Consider the following 15,810-nt stretch of genomic DNA (forward strand, 5'->3'; position numbering starts at 1 on the left):
CCCTTCACCCATCCTTCCCCCCTGGGCACATGGTCCAGGTCAGTGAAAGTTGACAGAGAAATGTAAAGAACTCAAGTTGCTATACTTATATCATGCATTTACTGTATCTTCAGAATTCACAATCATAACCTTTTCATGTTTCATTTTAAAGGTCTCTGTGGGAGTGGTAAATTGGTCTCAATTTCACAGTAGTCACTTGTATTATGAGAAATATTGAAGACTTTTGTATAATTGTGTTCTGCTGAGGAGGGGGCGTGTCCTCCTTTAGGACTCTGCGGGAATGTTTATCCATCTTTATCCAGGTGTGACCCTGGGGCCCGTTTCAATAAGGAGGTTCAACCAACTCTGAGTTTAAACTTGAACTCTGAGTTGACTTACCTTGAGATGGGAAACTCTGAGTTTTCGGTTTCAGAATGGCTGAATTGTGTTCGTTTATTCAACTCTATAGGCTGACTCTGAGTTTAGTGCGTGCACCACGACTGTGAAAAGTCATGATCAGTGGAGCTCCGAAATTACGATTCACCATGGCAACAGCTCCCGCCAAAAAGACGTTTGCCTATTTCCGAGTCAATGTGTAACTTTAATTCTTAATAACTGTCAATAACTTAATAACTGTTATAATATCAGAGGTGAAAACTGTAAATTATTGAACTAATATTAATTTTAATGGTATCCCATGGCCAAAAAAAAAAAAAAAAAAAGGAAAAAGACAGAAAAAAGAAACAAGAACGTGGCAGCAGCTAAAAATGAAGTTTAAAAACACAATTCAATCAAGGTAAAGCTTTAAGCATGTAAGGTTCATGCAGCATGATCTCACAGAATTCCGTGTAATGTTCACGGACTTAATTAACCCCAAATCTGTGGTGGCATCACGGAATCGCCGAAAATTCCGTGATGGGCTCACAGAAGTGATACCAATGTAAGTCAGTGACAGGCATCAGCCGTGCTCCACAAAAAAAAACTTAATACGAAATTAATATTTCCAGATAATATTTTCTTAAATTTGCTTTGGCTTTAGCACAGTAGAAATTTAAAAGACAATAATTTAATTAAAAATAATTTATATTTATACTTATAATATGATGCCTAACATTTTTTTCTCTTTCACACACAATCAAAGACATGGAGGAGATGATGAAAGCCAGTGACGTCTGCTTTCTGAAGGTCTGATTTCAGATGATTGATTGATTGATTGACTAACAAAATTTGTTTAGAAGTTGCATATTACATATGTCTACTCAATGTAAACTAATGATTTTACAACAAAACATTCAATTCAAGCTTAATTAATCAAAATGCTTTCACTAAATTTAATTTTTACTAGTTAGGTTGAATTAACTCTAGTTTGTCAACAGGTTCCACACAAATTACTCAGTAAACAACTCAACATTTGTTAGTTCCTTTATTCATCAACACAAGAGTTCATCAACAGCACAACTGTTTATCAAATTCTGTTTTACAAAAGAGAAAAAAAGAAACATACCCATGAGTGGCAGCATTTAAAGTTGGTTATCTTTACCTTTATAAAAAAAAAAAAACAACTATGGACACACAAACAAAAAGTGAAAAAAGGTATATAATCTTTCAAGTGTTTTTCAATTAAATGATTTCAAGTGCAAAGCAGGCCTTTATGTTAAATGCCACAAACAGGTTCATTGCATATGACACCCATTAAGAGCGCACATGCAGAAGCGTTGTCTCCCAAGTCGTGAAGCACTTCAACACCCTCAATCACTATTCAATCAGCTGGAGTGGTGGTGGCATCACCTCCCTCAGCATTAATGCTGTAGATGCCAAAGACAACTTGTTCAAGGTCCCTCTGGGCAGCACAGCCATCTGAATCCTTTCCACACACAAAAAGGACAACAATGAAATCACCAGCCAATTACATAATTCCAAAGAGCTCATTTGCATTGCAGTTTTCTCCGTAAATGTTTTAAAATAGTGCTTGATTTCTAACTTTTGATCCAAACTGATTCCTCACAATTTCTACACTCACTGGCTACTTTATTAAGAACACCTGTATGATCTGATGCCATCTAATATAACAGCTCTGCCATAAATTCTACTTTTATAAGATAATAATTTTTCAATTTTTAAGATTAAATGATCAGAAACGTGATTTTGGTCTAGACCAAAATTGCCATTCCTACAAGCCATATCCCACAGTGTTAAAAGGATATTGTGATATTCTTAAAAGCCCTAGGATACCATTACTGCTGCAGTAATTGTTACCTACCAGATACTCTTTGAAGAGACTGCTCGGAGCTTCATTCAGATAGATACAAAGTGCCCTGAGGAGGCACTCCCTCTTTTCAACAGTTTCATTCTAAATAGAAAAAAAGCAGCATCAACATACACACTACAAACCTATTACACTTCTATAATTATGTGAAATGGGTAGATGACATGTACAATAACCATTTACTTATACAAACATTATCAATGATTATGCAATTAGTTTAATTATAGAGTACACTCAAGTAGGGCTGTCACGAGAACTACTTTTTGTTGTGCGATATATTGCACCAAAATTAATTGCGATGAATGAAATTGCCATTTTAAGACCATTTTATCTGATTTCATAATGACAGTATAATGACAAAATAGCATAATAATGCAAGTACACTCTTTCAAAGAACATTTTATTCTTAAGAATATTTAGATACTGGAATGAGAAATGTGAACAAATACACTGAACAAAATTTTAAACGCAACACTTGTTTTTGCCCCATTTTTCATGAGCTGAACTCAAAGATCTAAGACTTTTTCTATGTACACAAAAGGCCTATTTCTCTCAAATATTGTTCACAAATCTGTCTAAATTTGTGTTAGTGAGCATTTCTCCTTTGCCGAAGCATGATTATTGCACAGGTGTGCCTTAGGCTGGCCTCAATAAAAGGCCGCTCTAAAATGTGCAGTTTTACTGTATTGGGGGGTCCGGGGGGTCCGAAAACCAGTCAGTATCTGGTGTGACCACCATTTGCCTCACGCAGTGCAACACATCTCCTTCACATAGAAGTGTTGCGTTTATAATTTTGTTCAGTGTATATCTTATCCTATAAAAATAAATAAATAAACACCTTAGTTAATCAAAAAAGTGCACAGTAACAAGAACTAGGACAAAACAAAGGAACATTAATGGTCAGCAGTTATTTAGCGTTTGGTCAAGCTCATAAATGGGGTCATATTTGAGCTTGACCACATATAATAATTTCTTTGGCATCTGAATGTAGCCAATGATGATGTTCGCTGAGATGAGTCTCTGTTATGGACTCCACAGAGGTGTGATCTAAGTGCATTCCATGACTTGAATGTACATGGACTACTAGTATATGGGCAAGGATATGGGTCCCTACGCCCATATTGAGGATGTTTTAACCTATAATGTTTTAGTAAGTGACATCTAGTTGAGGTCTTTGAACCGCAACCTTTACACTGCCACATTCAATATCTGTAACAAGCACAAACACCACCAAAAAAATAAAATGTAAAAAAAAAAAAAAAAAAAAGTGATTTCAGTTAAAAGAAACTTGACCTGCAAAAAAAAAAAAAAGTTTTACAAACAACATACCATATGACTTTAAATAATTACAAATACTAATTTAAAACATTTATATAATCTGTTAAAAACTGAAATTATCTATTGATACTGATAATTAAAAGTAAACAGGATACAAACAGAAACAAGCTACTCAGAACTAACAAATGTATTTACACAGTATTTACATTAGTAGATGTTGCAGATCTTACCTATTGTGAGCAGTGGCGGCTGGTGATGGAAAAAGTAGGGGGGGCTGAGGGACAATGTGGTTTTAAAATTTTTATTTTAACAATTGAACAATTTCTGCTGTTTATTTATTACATTAACACCAAAGTAACGATTTAAAAACAAATGGCATCTAATGTAATTATTAAAGTATGAATTTAGAATGTCCTTGTAGATTTCAAATATTGTTCTTTCAAAGACAGAAAGATGTGCCAATTTGAGATTCATTGGAAACCAAGTCATACAAGGTGAACTTATAATTGCTGTAATTTGCGTCAATATTCAATAAACACAAAGAGGTAAATAGTCGCTGTTATTACATGGAGTAACCACTAGATGAAGAAGACTGTGCATTACCAATTGTAATGGTGAGCAAGTCAATAAAAAATGCTATACATTGTCTCCAGTGTTCACATCATGAATCGTACAGCAAACCACCTCTAAGACAGACAAAAAAACCCCATCAAAATCCTCCAAGCACTCAGCATCTCCTCTGCTCCTCCAGAGACACAACAGCATCCTTGATGCACTCAGCATCAAATCAAATTTCAGGCAGTTGTCCATATGCATCTTTGTGTGTTCGTGTTTTTTTATTTTTTCCGAAAAATGTTTCATGTCCTGAACACCGTTTTCACACCAGGCTCGATCAGTCGCTGCAGTTTTAAAAAGCAAACAAGAGAAGCAAAACAGCGAGTTAGTTACTCCGCAGCCGGTTAGCCACGGCTTCCTAGTGTACCATGTCCGCGAAAAGCCTCTAGTATAAGACGCTTCCTTGTCTTTCACCTGCTGTCTGATGTTAATTTGTGGCTGGTCCGGTTCCATTCCCATTTGCACGGTCTCTTTCTCGTGTGACGCCGGCGCCATTGTCAACTCGAATCTCACTGCCACGTGACCACACCAAACTCATGTTATTCTCCGATGGGCGCAGAGGCAAAGCGCCCATCGGAGAATTATTACTGCGCGTCACTGATTGGTTGAATTGATCATATTTAGTGACGTTTTATAGCATATCAGCGCTCCATTGGTTAGATAGCGTGGGCGCCAAGCATAAAACTACACATTTATGATGTTATGCGGCACATGATGAAGCTGGCAGACAAAAAGCCCCCCCTCCCCCTCATTCTAGTGTGAAAAACACGTAAGTTTTTTTCAAACTTAATTTTTTTTTTTTTTTACTTGGTAGGAGGGGCGGCGCCCCAGCGCCCATAATAGATCAGCCGCCCCTGATTGTGAGTAAAGCACCTTGGCAGGAACAGAAAACACACCTTTCATTAAGGACCTGAAAAATTGCAAAGGATAAAAACAAACAAAACAATTTGATAAAGATTGTGAAATTGAATTAATCTGAACTGAAAAACTACAAACCAATAAAATAATCACACTTTGTAATTTTTATTGAAAGTATCACAACAAATTGGAAAAAACAAAAGTTTCAAACCAAGTATTAACCCCTGTTAGTTTTGACAGTAGATTTTAGTTTAGTTTTAGTCGGATGGACACCTAGTGGTGGAACTTAGTATTACAGTTTCAACGGAGAATGACTGTAGCATTGTTTTTCAAATCTTAAATACATCCGCAAACATATTATTGTATTTTTATGCTTTAGTAGAGTCAAAAACTTACAACAACTTAAACGCTTCAGTCAGAAAAATGAAAGGGACGTTACACACTTCAGGTATACATTTTGACATAGTTTCATTCTATTTATTAAACGTGTAGAATAATTTCCAAAACATTACATATAGTATTATAAATGTTGCATTCAGGCATTCGTGATATAAAAAATAAACATACTAGTATAAGTTTTAAAATGGAGTGAACACGGAGCAGTTTTTCCGTGAGTGGGAACAGAAAACCCGGAGCTTGCTATTTAATTCTATAAAGTCATATTTATCATTCATTTTTACTTTAATACAAACATGTATTTTAGATTTTTATAGAAATATGACAACAATCACATCTCACACAGAGATCGCACTGTCATAGTGTTTGGGAATATTCATGCATAATTTAGATACATAATGGCATGAAATCAGATTAATTAATGTACAGCTCTGGGTGTCCACAAACGGCGATGATTATTTTGTCCTCCATTGTTTGGGATTCCCTCCGCTTGCTACGTCGTAAACACGTCACTACTAGAGCAAGCTCCTGATTGATTAACGCGGCGCGAATTTTCAAGTATAGGTCTCTGCAGCAAAGTAATGGGAGTTACCAGATCGGGGCGTTTTTCGACCATGTTACCTGATTGGCTGACGTCATAGTGAAGGTAGGTTTAGGGGTGGGGTTAGGTCAGGGGGATCATTTTGATTGCATGATTTAGAAACACCCAGCAGCTTGAAAACGCCCAGCAATTCAGAAACACCTAATTTTGCTCTGCAGAGACCTCAATCTCCGAATTTTCGCTAAAGTTCAGATTTTTCAACTCGAAACGCTCAATTCGATCGCGCCGCGTCATTCGCGCGAATCGCGCCGCAGGATGTCTTTTCGCGTCTTTGCATTGACTTAACATGTAAATCACTCGCGCTTAACGCTTATCTCTTATTGCAAATAAAAAAAGATCGATGCTGGTGGAAAAACAAATATCGTCCTACCTTTACCAGCCGTTGAAAAGGTAAGATGTCACTGTCAAAACCAATGGAAGAAAAACTTTGCAGGGGGTCACGCAGGTGTGCAGAGACTCAAATATCTTTGCGCGCGTGTAGTCTGAGCGTGACGCGTCTTGCTCTTCTTCTTCTTTGGGGTTTCATGGCAGATGGCGTCGCACTATACTGCCAGCCTCTGGATGTAAGAATTTTTTACTTAAAGGGGTCATATAATGCCATTTTTGTACAAGCTAATATGATTCTTTAGGGTCTAAATTGAAAGTTTGTAATATACGTTAATTAAAAATTCTCATTAGTATTGTAAGAAAACACTCATTTTACCTGCTCAAAAACAGCTCTGTTTTCAGCACACCGTTTTAGTGCGTGGGTTTTTAAATGCTAATGAGCTTGCACACGTGGAGTGTTGCCTTGACAACAGTTGAGGGTATATTTTGAAGAATTGGCAGCGGGAGTCTCTGAGGATACTGTGCAACCGTAACGTTTTGTTCATTATAAACGTGGGATTATTAATTATATTGAGAACGTCAGAATAGAAAACATGCATGTACCCTGAATGTAAACATTAGCCACATACATCGTGAAGCGTGCTAGCGATTTGCAAAGATTAATATAAAGATTAATATAAAGGTTAATTAAACGTTACACTCACTTCTTCCGGAGGTTCAGCAGGAACACGAATAGTTGGTACCGATTCTTTTTCAGGAGCAGCTTCTTAGCAAAACCAGCTTTATACTGACCTTCATTTATAAAGCAGTCTGGTGAAAATGATTCGCAAACATGAAAACATTGACGTTGCTCGTGGGGAATATTCCTTCAGAAGCAAAACTCAGCCACTGTGTCTTCAGCGGTTCGGACTTAGGAACATCAAAATGACTGCTGTGTTCATTATTGCACCCGAGAACAGAACACCACAATCGCTTAGATTATCTGCTCATAGACAGCTCCAGCGTATATCAACAATGACGCGCGGACTATGATTGACAGCTCGCTCACGAGCAAGGGCGGGTCTGTGTTGAAACACTGCTGTCAATCAACCATCGTGGGAGGGGCGTCCGACCGTGTGGCGTCACACGGTCGAACGGCTTGATTTGAGACGGGGTAAAACAAATAAGGAGATTTAAAAAAAAAACACTGGATGGATTTTTATCATTTTATGATGGTTGTGTACAGGCACTGCTAACACACATTTCAGTACAATCAACTTGTAAAAGTGCATGTACCATTATATGACCCCTTTAACATAAATTGTGTTTAGACAACGCGTTAGGATTTTGTACAGTTGAGACATAATTACATGGACCTTAATAGAAAAAAACATTTCAAGTCAACAAAGACAATTATTATAAGTAAACTGAATATAAATATATTATGTAAAGTGCACAACCTTCCTTGTTCATTTTTTTGAGTGTTGATCATTATATGAACATCAGAATAACAGCATCTGTTGATTGTGTCTCATCAGCTCCTGTGATTCTGGATCCAAACACGGCTCATCGATCTCTCCTTCTGTCTGATGATCTGACCAGTGTGAGAACAGCGGATATCAACCTGTTCCTGATAATCCAGAGAGATTTGACTGTTATTACTGTGTTCTGGGTTCAGAGGGTTTTAACTCAGGAACACACTGCTGGGATGTGGAGGTTAAACAGAGTAAATACTGGAGACTTGGAGTAACTACAGCATCAAACCTGAGGAAGAGATATGATTTCTATAAGACTGGTGTCTGGTGTGTGTGGTACGGACTGTCTCCAGGTTCTGGTTTTCATGTTAAACGTAAGCTTGATCGTGTGAGAGTGAATCTGGACTATGACAGAGGAACGGTGTCATTCTCTGATCCTGTAACTAACACACATCTACACACATTCACAACCTCCTTCACTCACACACTCTTCCCTTTCTTCTGGTGTAATAACTCTCTGAGGATCTTATCGATCAATAGTCAGTAATCTGTAGATCTGGATCTTCCTGCTTTCATCTTTCATCATGTTTCAATATTTAATCACGAGTAAGAGATAAGTTATACAGTTATACTGTAATTACAGTTAGATAACGTGAGAAACATCTTAATAGCGACCATAACCAGATGCTAGTTGTCTATATATTTGTAAGTTTGTAGTTTTTCTGCAATCTTTCTCTCCCTGATGGAGGATGAATGAGTTTTAATGAAGACTCTTCAGATAATAAAGAGTTTCACTGAATGCAGTTGGTTGTCTTGTGTTTTTTTCAACTTTTTTTTTTTTTTATGGTGGGGTTAAATGACTTTTGTAATATTGACTTATTGTACGCTTATGTGAAAAACTAAGATAACAGCATCAATGTTGCAAATTTCTTCAGTTATTGAAGAAAAAATTCAGTTTTATTGTGAGATATAAAGCAGATCTACAGAAGACAATATATCGTGTCATTATTCAGATCAATTTAAACAGTTCCAGATGAAGTCAAAGTAAATTAATAAATGTTTGTAACAGAAATCCTTCAGCTGCTGATGTGAAATCATTTGTGACTTCAGTGTCTTTACTGACATCTTGATCAGAAACTGAGCGACTGAGAGCTTTATCACTCTTCCTCTCTTTCTTTCTTTCTTCCTCTCTTTCTGTCTATCTATCAGATTTAATACAAATTAATAAATAAATCTGATCTTATTCATCAATATGAAATATAATCTTTTGTAACATTATAAATGTCTTTACTGACGCTTTTGATCAGTTTAATGCATCCTTGATGAATAGAAGAGTTGATTTTAAGAATTAAAGTAAAAGTATCATAGAGAGCTGAAGCTTGTGGATGGTAGGGTTTATATTCTTTATTATAGATCAGTCATCAACACTCAGAATCAAGAGTTCAGCTCTTAATGAATCTTCATAAATACACAGTAATACACAGACGAACAGAACTGATTCATGTGAAGGAGTGAAAACACAGGGACTCCTCCAGCGCTTGAGTTTACGGAGTGAATCAGCGGCGTCTGTGGAAACACACACCAGCGTGAGAGTCTGACACACACACACACACACACACACACACACACACACACAGGTTACACCGCTGACCTGTGCTCAGTCGTCATCATCGTCATCCTCAGGCACGAATATATCATGCTCCTCCAGCAGAGCTGCGAAGTTCTTACTGATCAGAGTCCCGACGTACAGGAACGGAGCCACGACCATCATGATCCTCACCAGACCGAACGCCGTCTGAGAACAACAACAACAACAGATCTGGAGAAATCTCTCATCCTCTGTCCTCTGCAGTGAATGGGTGCCGTCAGAATGAGAGTCCAAACAGCTGATAAAAACATCTCAATAATCCACACCACTCCAGTCCATCAGTTAACATCTGGAGAAGACAAAAGCTGAGACAAATCCAGCATTAAGATGTTTTTAACTCAAATACCATAGAGTCCATAATACATAACGCTTCCTCCAGTGAAAAAGTGTTCTGGTCTGAATCAGGAAAGAAATCTGCACAGATCAAGCAGCGTTTAAAACAGTCCAAAACAGCTTTAAACAAATATGTGGCTGGATTTTGATGTGAGAGACAACAGGAGATACACTTTTTCACTTCTCCAGATGTTAACTGATGGACTGGAGTGCTGTGGATTATTGTGATGTTTTTATCAGCTGTTTGGACTCTCATTCTGACGGCACCCATTCACTTCTCCAGATCTGATGAAGAAACAAACTCATCTACATCTTCAGCAAACGTTAATTTCTGGGTGATCTATTGCTTTAATATTCCGCTCCTTGATACAATGTTGATTGTTGTATTTATTTGTTTTAATTAATATCAATGTGCTTCATTGGGTGTTGTGTGTTTATGCTTTAGAACGGTATGAGGTAAGCATTGTAACACTACTTTTTAACTTATCCAGTCAATGATATAATGTATTTGCTCTGTGATTGTATTAAATAACCTGTGTTTCAGATCGAAGTGTTTTGAGGGGTTTGCATCTTTTGATCGAATGTGTACCGTTTAACTATAAGGTAGGGAGTGGGAACTCCTTCTAAAGAAAGAATGAACTAATCTCGACGTTTAATTACTGAAGTAGACTGATCTATACTGATAAACCAGACTGTACAGACCAGCACACGTGCAGAGTTTGAAACATACCAAAGAATAAAGACCGAAAGTTACCCTCTTCACTTTTTGATACGTCATCTGGAGACCATGATTCGTCGTCAAATACACCAACGAGTAGTTCTCTCTCAAAAAGACCTTGTCACGAAGATGATCCTAAAGTTTCAAATGCCGACATACTTCGTGGTGTTAATGCCCTCAATGATCGCTTTACATCAATGGAGCAACAAATCACCCAGAATTCAATTACTATTGTTAACCTTTCGAAGACGGTTGATTTCGTGGGCGAGGAGCTGAAATCGCTGTCTACAAGGGTCAAGACAAATGACAACAAGGTATCACAAATTGAGCAAATTGAACAATTCACAGAATTGGACGTCTCGGAGCAGGGTATAATCGTCCTAGACAGTTCATGCTCCGAGTTTACAGAGAGAAAGTTCGGAGAGCTGCACGGGATCGTCCTGAACTTAAGGAAAGAGGTGTTGGTTTGACAGAGGATCTGACGTTTGCAGAAAGACAACAGAGGAGGCTGCTATGGCCAAAGGTACAAGCGGCGAGAGAAGAGGGGAAGAGAGCTTACTTTCGTGGAGCAGATGCCTTTATAGATGGAGAAAAACTGTCTTTCGATGAGTATCAAGATGAATACTGACCGAAAATAATTTACTGACCGCTGGTTTGTCAGTCAATCTGAAACTGTACATTCAGTCAGTACCGTTTCTAGGCATAGGCAAGCTAGGCGGTCGCCTAGAGTGCCACCAGCTGGAGGGGCGCCAATGAGCGCACGTCGTATACATCGTATTTAGTTAAACGCACATGAACGTCACCACAAAGTCGTTATTACGAGTGGGAAACTCAAAATATTTCTAATATTAATAATAGAATATATAATTATTCAGTTTACATCACAAAAATGGGAAAAAAAGGAAAAACACACTGATGCACATTCTTCATTCGTTTACATAGATGTAGAGTTTTAAAAAATCGTTGAATTTTATGTAGAAATGTTAAATCGCCATCTTGTTCCGACCAAAGTGACTTGAACGCACCCGACGTCGTGATAACGACTCGTCAACTCGTAAGTACGAACGTCCCAGGAGGACTGCCTCCACTTGAGCGGAGTGATACTAATATTACTGTACATTAAACGGTAAGCTTTACTTGTAAGTCGAACAGTTCTCAAATCGACTTCATGTCAGAGTTATAGCTTATGATATGTGAGACAAATGTTAAAGGTGCTGTATGTAGGATTGACACCGAGTGGTTGAACTAGGTATTGCAGTCCAAATTCAAAATATTGGAGACAGTTTTTTTCACCCGGCCCCTCCTCCTCAGACTTGACGCACACGCAGGTTGCCAGATTAACAACATCAACAGGAGCGAGCGCACATGTCAATGAATGAAATTAAATACGCTGTGTTTTCCGCCAACTGGCAACCCGCGGTGCCGAAATACAATTGGGTAAACTGGCAGTGGGCGTGTTTCACAAACCATAACAAACACAGATATTCCGGGCCGGAATGCACATTATCAAAGGAGAATAACTGACTGTAGAATTGTTTTTCAGATAAACAAGTATGTTAACTTAGCATGTTTCTTAAATATTTGCAAACATATTATGGTATTTTTATGCTTTAGTAGAGTCAAAATCCTACATACAGCACCTTTAAGGTCGAGACTGAGGAGCATTTTGCAAAGGGTAGCGAACTAATGTAGTAATAATGTAAGTTACAATCTTCATAGCTATTGCAACAGCAGCCAAACGCAAAAAAAAAACAAAACAAAAAAAAAACGGCAGCCTCACGCGGTAATCACCATTTATACTGGAACACAATTTACAGCAGATACAAATGCATTGCGTCCTGCTCTACAGTGAACTTAATTTAGCTAGCTACAAACAGGCTAATCTAACCACCAACATAGCCCAATTACTTCACAAATAAGTTGCTTGCCGTTAGTTTGTTCCTTCATGTTTTACGTAGCCTCTGGAAATATGGATAGTTGCCCCCCAAAATTCCTAAACTTCGGGAATTACATTTTAAAAATACTTCATAATATTTATGTTAGTAATTATACTGTCATAATTTATGGAGATTGATGAAAACTGCTCATTTTGTTCAGATCATCCAGAAATATTGGTACATCTTTTTTAATGAATGTTACCATTCAAAGTAGTTTTGGGGAGACTTACCCTTGTATGTCCAAGAAAAAACTGGTTATAGTTGTGATCTGACCTCAAAAGATGTTTTAATATGTTTTGAATCAAAAAGTGTATCTGTTGACTTTATGTTCAATCTTATGATTTTATTTGGCAAATTTCATATTCATAAAAGTAGAAGGAATAATTCTTAACCTTGTTTAAAGGTTTTTATGGTTGATTTTCATTCATATATGAATTCTCTTCAATGTATTAATAGTAAAAAAAAAATTAAAGATACAATTGTATTTGCTAAAGAGTTAAACTTAATTGGAAAGTGAACTGCTGTCTACACTGTAAAAAAATGCTATAAAATTTACAGTAACTTACTGGCAATTTTGGTTGCCAGTAAGATTGTAAATTTACAAAAGTTCTGTAAATCAATAATTACAACTGTACTGTAAAAATACAGCAAACTCTTGCATGCTGTAAAATTGTCGTGATGGTGTGTAAACATTGTTTAACTTATTTAATTTGAGTCCGAAAGAATATTTCTTAGTATAAAACTGCAAACACTTAACATTGCAGTTTATCATCAGCTATAGCACACATGCATGTGTCAAAGCACTTAACAAAGAGATCATCACTGTATCAGCAACTCTACTGTCTTTAAATAAAGCAGCAGAACATCAGTGTTTGTGGCTCATCATTGACTGAAGCACAGGCTCTACTCTCCACCGCAATGGTGACCCACAAAACTACATTAAACTAACAGATCTCTCTTGTGCAAAATAATACAGTTCAGTTAAATATTTACTCTCCTTATAGATAACACCTGCTGTTAACAAGCAGAATCACTGAATGAAAGAGAAACAAGAACTACAACTGACTTCAGCCACAGCCTTAGATGAACTCAACTGAAATACAAGACATCATTAAATCTCTCAAGATATGATTAAACAACTCCACAAACAGCACGACCAGCTTCACACATTACAATTTGACTTTATTTCTGTCATATCTCCACAAAAATTGTTTTAGAATTAACAGAAGTTTAGTTGTTTTATTGAAAGCGTTTCGTTTGGCCTCATCATTGTGGCGGTCAGGGTTTGCTTTAGTTGGGCTCTTGACCCTTGATTTTTAATCTTAGCTTTTTTCTGGCTGCTGTAACTGTGTTTGTAGAGCACATTTATTATAGCAAGAAAAGCCAAGAAAATGTATGATTGTGTGCTTTTGATTGATTATTGATATAATCATTATCTAGTGGCCTGATTCACTGATTTCATTCAAAGGCTGACTTATAAAGACATGGTGTGGATTTTTTTCTCTGTTAGTTTGGTGTTAATAATTGCTATATGACCCTGAATGAGATAACAAACTGCTACTGAAAGATTTTAAAAATACCTTCTGCACAAAACTTATAGTACTACAGTAGCATTTAGACACACACAGACATATGAATCTCAACAATGGTGACAATCAAAAGCTTCATGCTGCAATGCATGCTGGGTATCAGCACAGTACAAAACTCACCCATGACTCCCAGCGTGCATTGTGGCGTGAATAAATTATGCCACTGAATTGTCCACTTATTGTCTTTAATTCTTACTATGTACTTTTATTTTTGCTTTTTTTGTGTTGAGTTTTAGTAGCATGTTTTGTGATGTTCAGAGTTCATCTGTTTATTTATTTTGTTGATTGTCAGCGTTGTTGAGATTCATACACTGATTCTAGATGTCTGTGTGTGTCTAAGAGCTTTTGTAGTACTAAAGGTTTTGTGTATAAGATGTTTTGAAAAAAATTTTAGTAGTAGTTTGTCATCTTATGCAGGATCATATAGCGATTATAAACACAAAACTAACTAACAACAAAAAAAAATCCACACCATTTAAAGATCAGCCTCTGAATGAGATCAGTGAATCAGGCCACTAGATAATGATTATACAAAGTGAAAGTGAAAGTAACATGTGGCCAAGTGTGGTGACCCATACTCGGAATTAGTGTTCTGCATTTAACCCATCCAAAGTGCACACACACACACACACACACACACCATATTGACATTTTGGCTGTATTTTTCTCCTATTGTTGTTAAAAAGTAAATTGTAAACCCAAATTTATTTTTAGTTGTTTTTTTTTTTTTTTTGGATGTCTTGTTAGAAATGTAGCCTGTTTCTGTCTTCTTGTATTTCTAATTTTTATTTCTAATAAAAAAAAAAACAAATAATAATAATAAAAAACACATAATTATAATGAGCAGTGCTATGAACCACAGCATCTGGTGTTGTATGTGAAACGTCTGTTGGAAATTTATAACGAAAAAAACAGCAATTAAACACGCCGTTTTTCCCCGTAATCCACATTAAGGAACTTTTTTTTCCCTCCAGCTGATGAAGGATAAAAACACAGGCAGCCAATCAGAATCCGTCCTGCTCTGCGAGGCATTTAAAGAGACAGAGACCAACAGCTGCGCTTATAATAATCAGAACGCGGTTATAGTTATTATTAGTAACGTTAATGGTTTTTGCTTTGAACGGGTCTTCAAATACACACGATATGAACTAGGATAATAAACACAAATGTTACTCTAATACTGACACACACACACACATGTCGTTTCATATTTATATTCCTGTCAGAGTGCTGCTGTTAATGTGTTACTGTACGAGCCGATCTCTGTCTATGTGATTGATCGATTGATATATTGATTGATAGGTTTACTCACGCACTTTCTTGGGTTTGGGCAGAATGGCTCCGCTGGTGGTGCTCACTGCGGTCCGGTGCTGAAGAGTCCCGAGCCGAACCGAGAGAGACACGAACCGGCGAACAACCGACACCGCCGCCATCATCACCGAGCTCTCGCGCTCTGTGTGTGTGTGTGTGTGTGTGTGCGGACATGCGTGAGAGTGTGTGTGTGTGCTCTAAATATATATAGAAGCCCCCGACCATAACCACACACACACACACCGGAAGAGCTCAGGTTAGCTCGTCTTTCTGTCATCATTCACTCTCCTTCATAACTCAAACAGCACTTTCACTGTATTCTCGAATATCTCTAAATGAATATTTCTATAATTCATCACATTCACATGCAGTGCATGTAACGTTACAGATTACAAGTTACCCTATTTAAAATGTAACAAGCAGTGTAACTATTTCAGTTAGCCTACTTTATTTGTTACAGTGTAACTATACATTTAAGTACTGAGTAATATTGCTTTTAC

General features: G+C 37.2%; 1 protein-coding gene across 1 annotated transcript; it reads right to left on the reverse strand.

The window, feature by feature from the left end:
• Window positions 1–9,163: 9,163 nt before the first annotated feature.
• LOC131536583 (essential MCU regulator, mitochondrial-like) lies at window positions 9,164–15,499 on the reverse strand. The gene is made up of 3 exons (XM_058769621.1): window positions 15,316–15,499; window positions 9,426–9,569; window positions 9,164–9,340 (listed from the first exon to the last, which is right to left on the reverse strand). The coding sequence occupies exons 1-2, from the start codon at window positions 15,433–15,435 to the stop codon at window positions 9,432–9,434; spliced, it is 258 nt and encodes an 85-aa protein (XP_058625604.1). The 5' UTR covers window positions 15,436–15,499; the 3' UTR covers window positions 9,164–9,340; window positions 9,426–9,431.
• Between the last annotated feature and the right edge of the window lie 311 nt (window positions 15,500–15,810).

This window comes from Onychostoma macrolepis, chromosome 03 (genome assembly GCF_012432095.1).
Source record: "Onychostoma macrolepis isolate SWU-2019 chromosome 03, ASM1243209v1, whole genome shotgun sequence".
Taxonomy (NCBI): domain Eukaryota; kingdom Metazoa; phylum Chordata; class Actinopteri; order Cypriniformes; family Cyprinidae; genus Onychostoma; species Onychostoma macrolepis.

What these genes read in the sequence shown, in the direction of transcription:
- LOC131536583 (XM_058769621.1), bottom strand. Translation starts at nt 15,435, where the DNA reads ATGATGGCGGCGGTGTCGGTTGTTCGCCGGTTCGTGTCTCTCTCGGTT. An exon ending in TTCTGCCCAAACCCAAGAAA is followed by an intron (nt 9,570 to 15,315) that starts GTGCGTGAGTAA and finishes TGTTGTTCTCAG; the next exon opens with ACGGCGTTCGGTCTGGTGAG.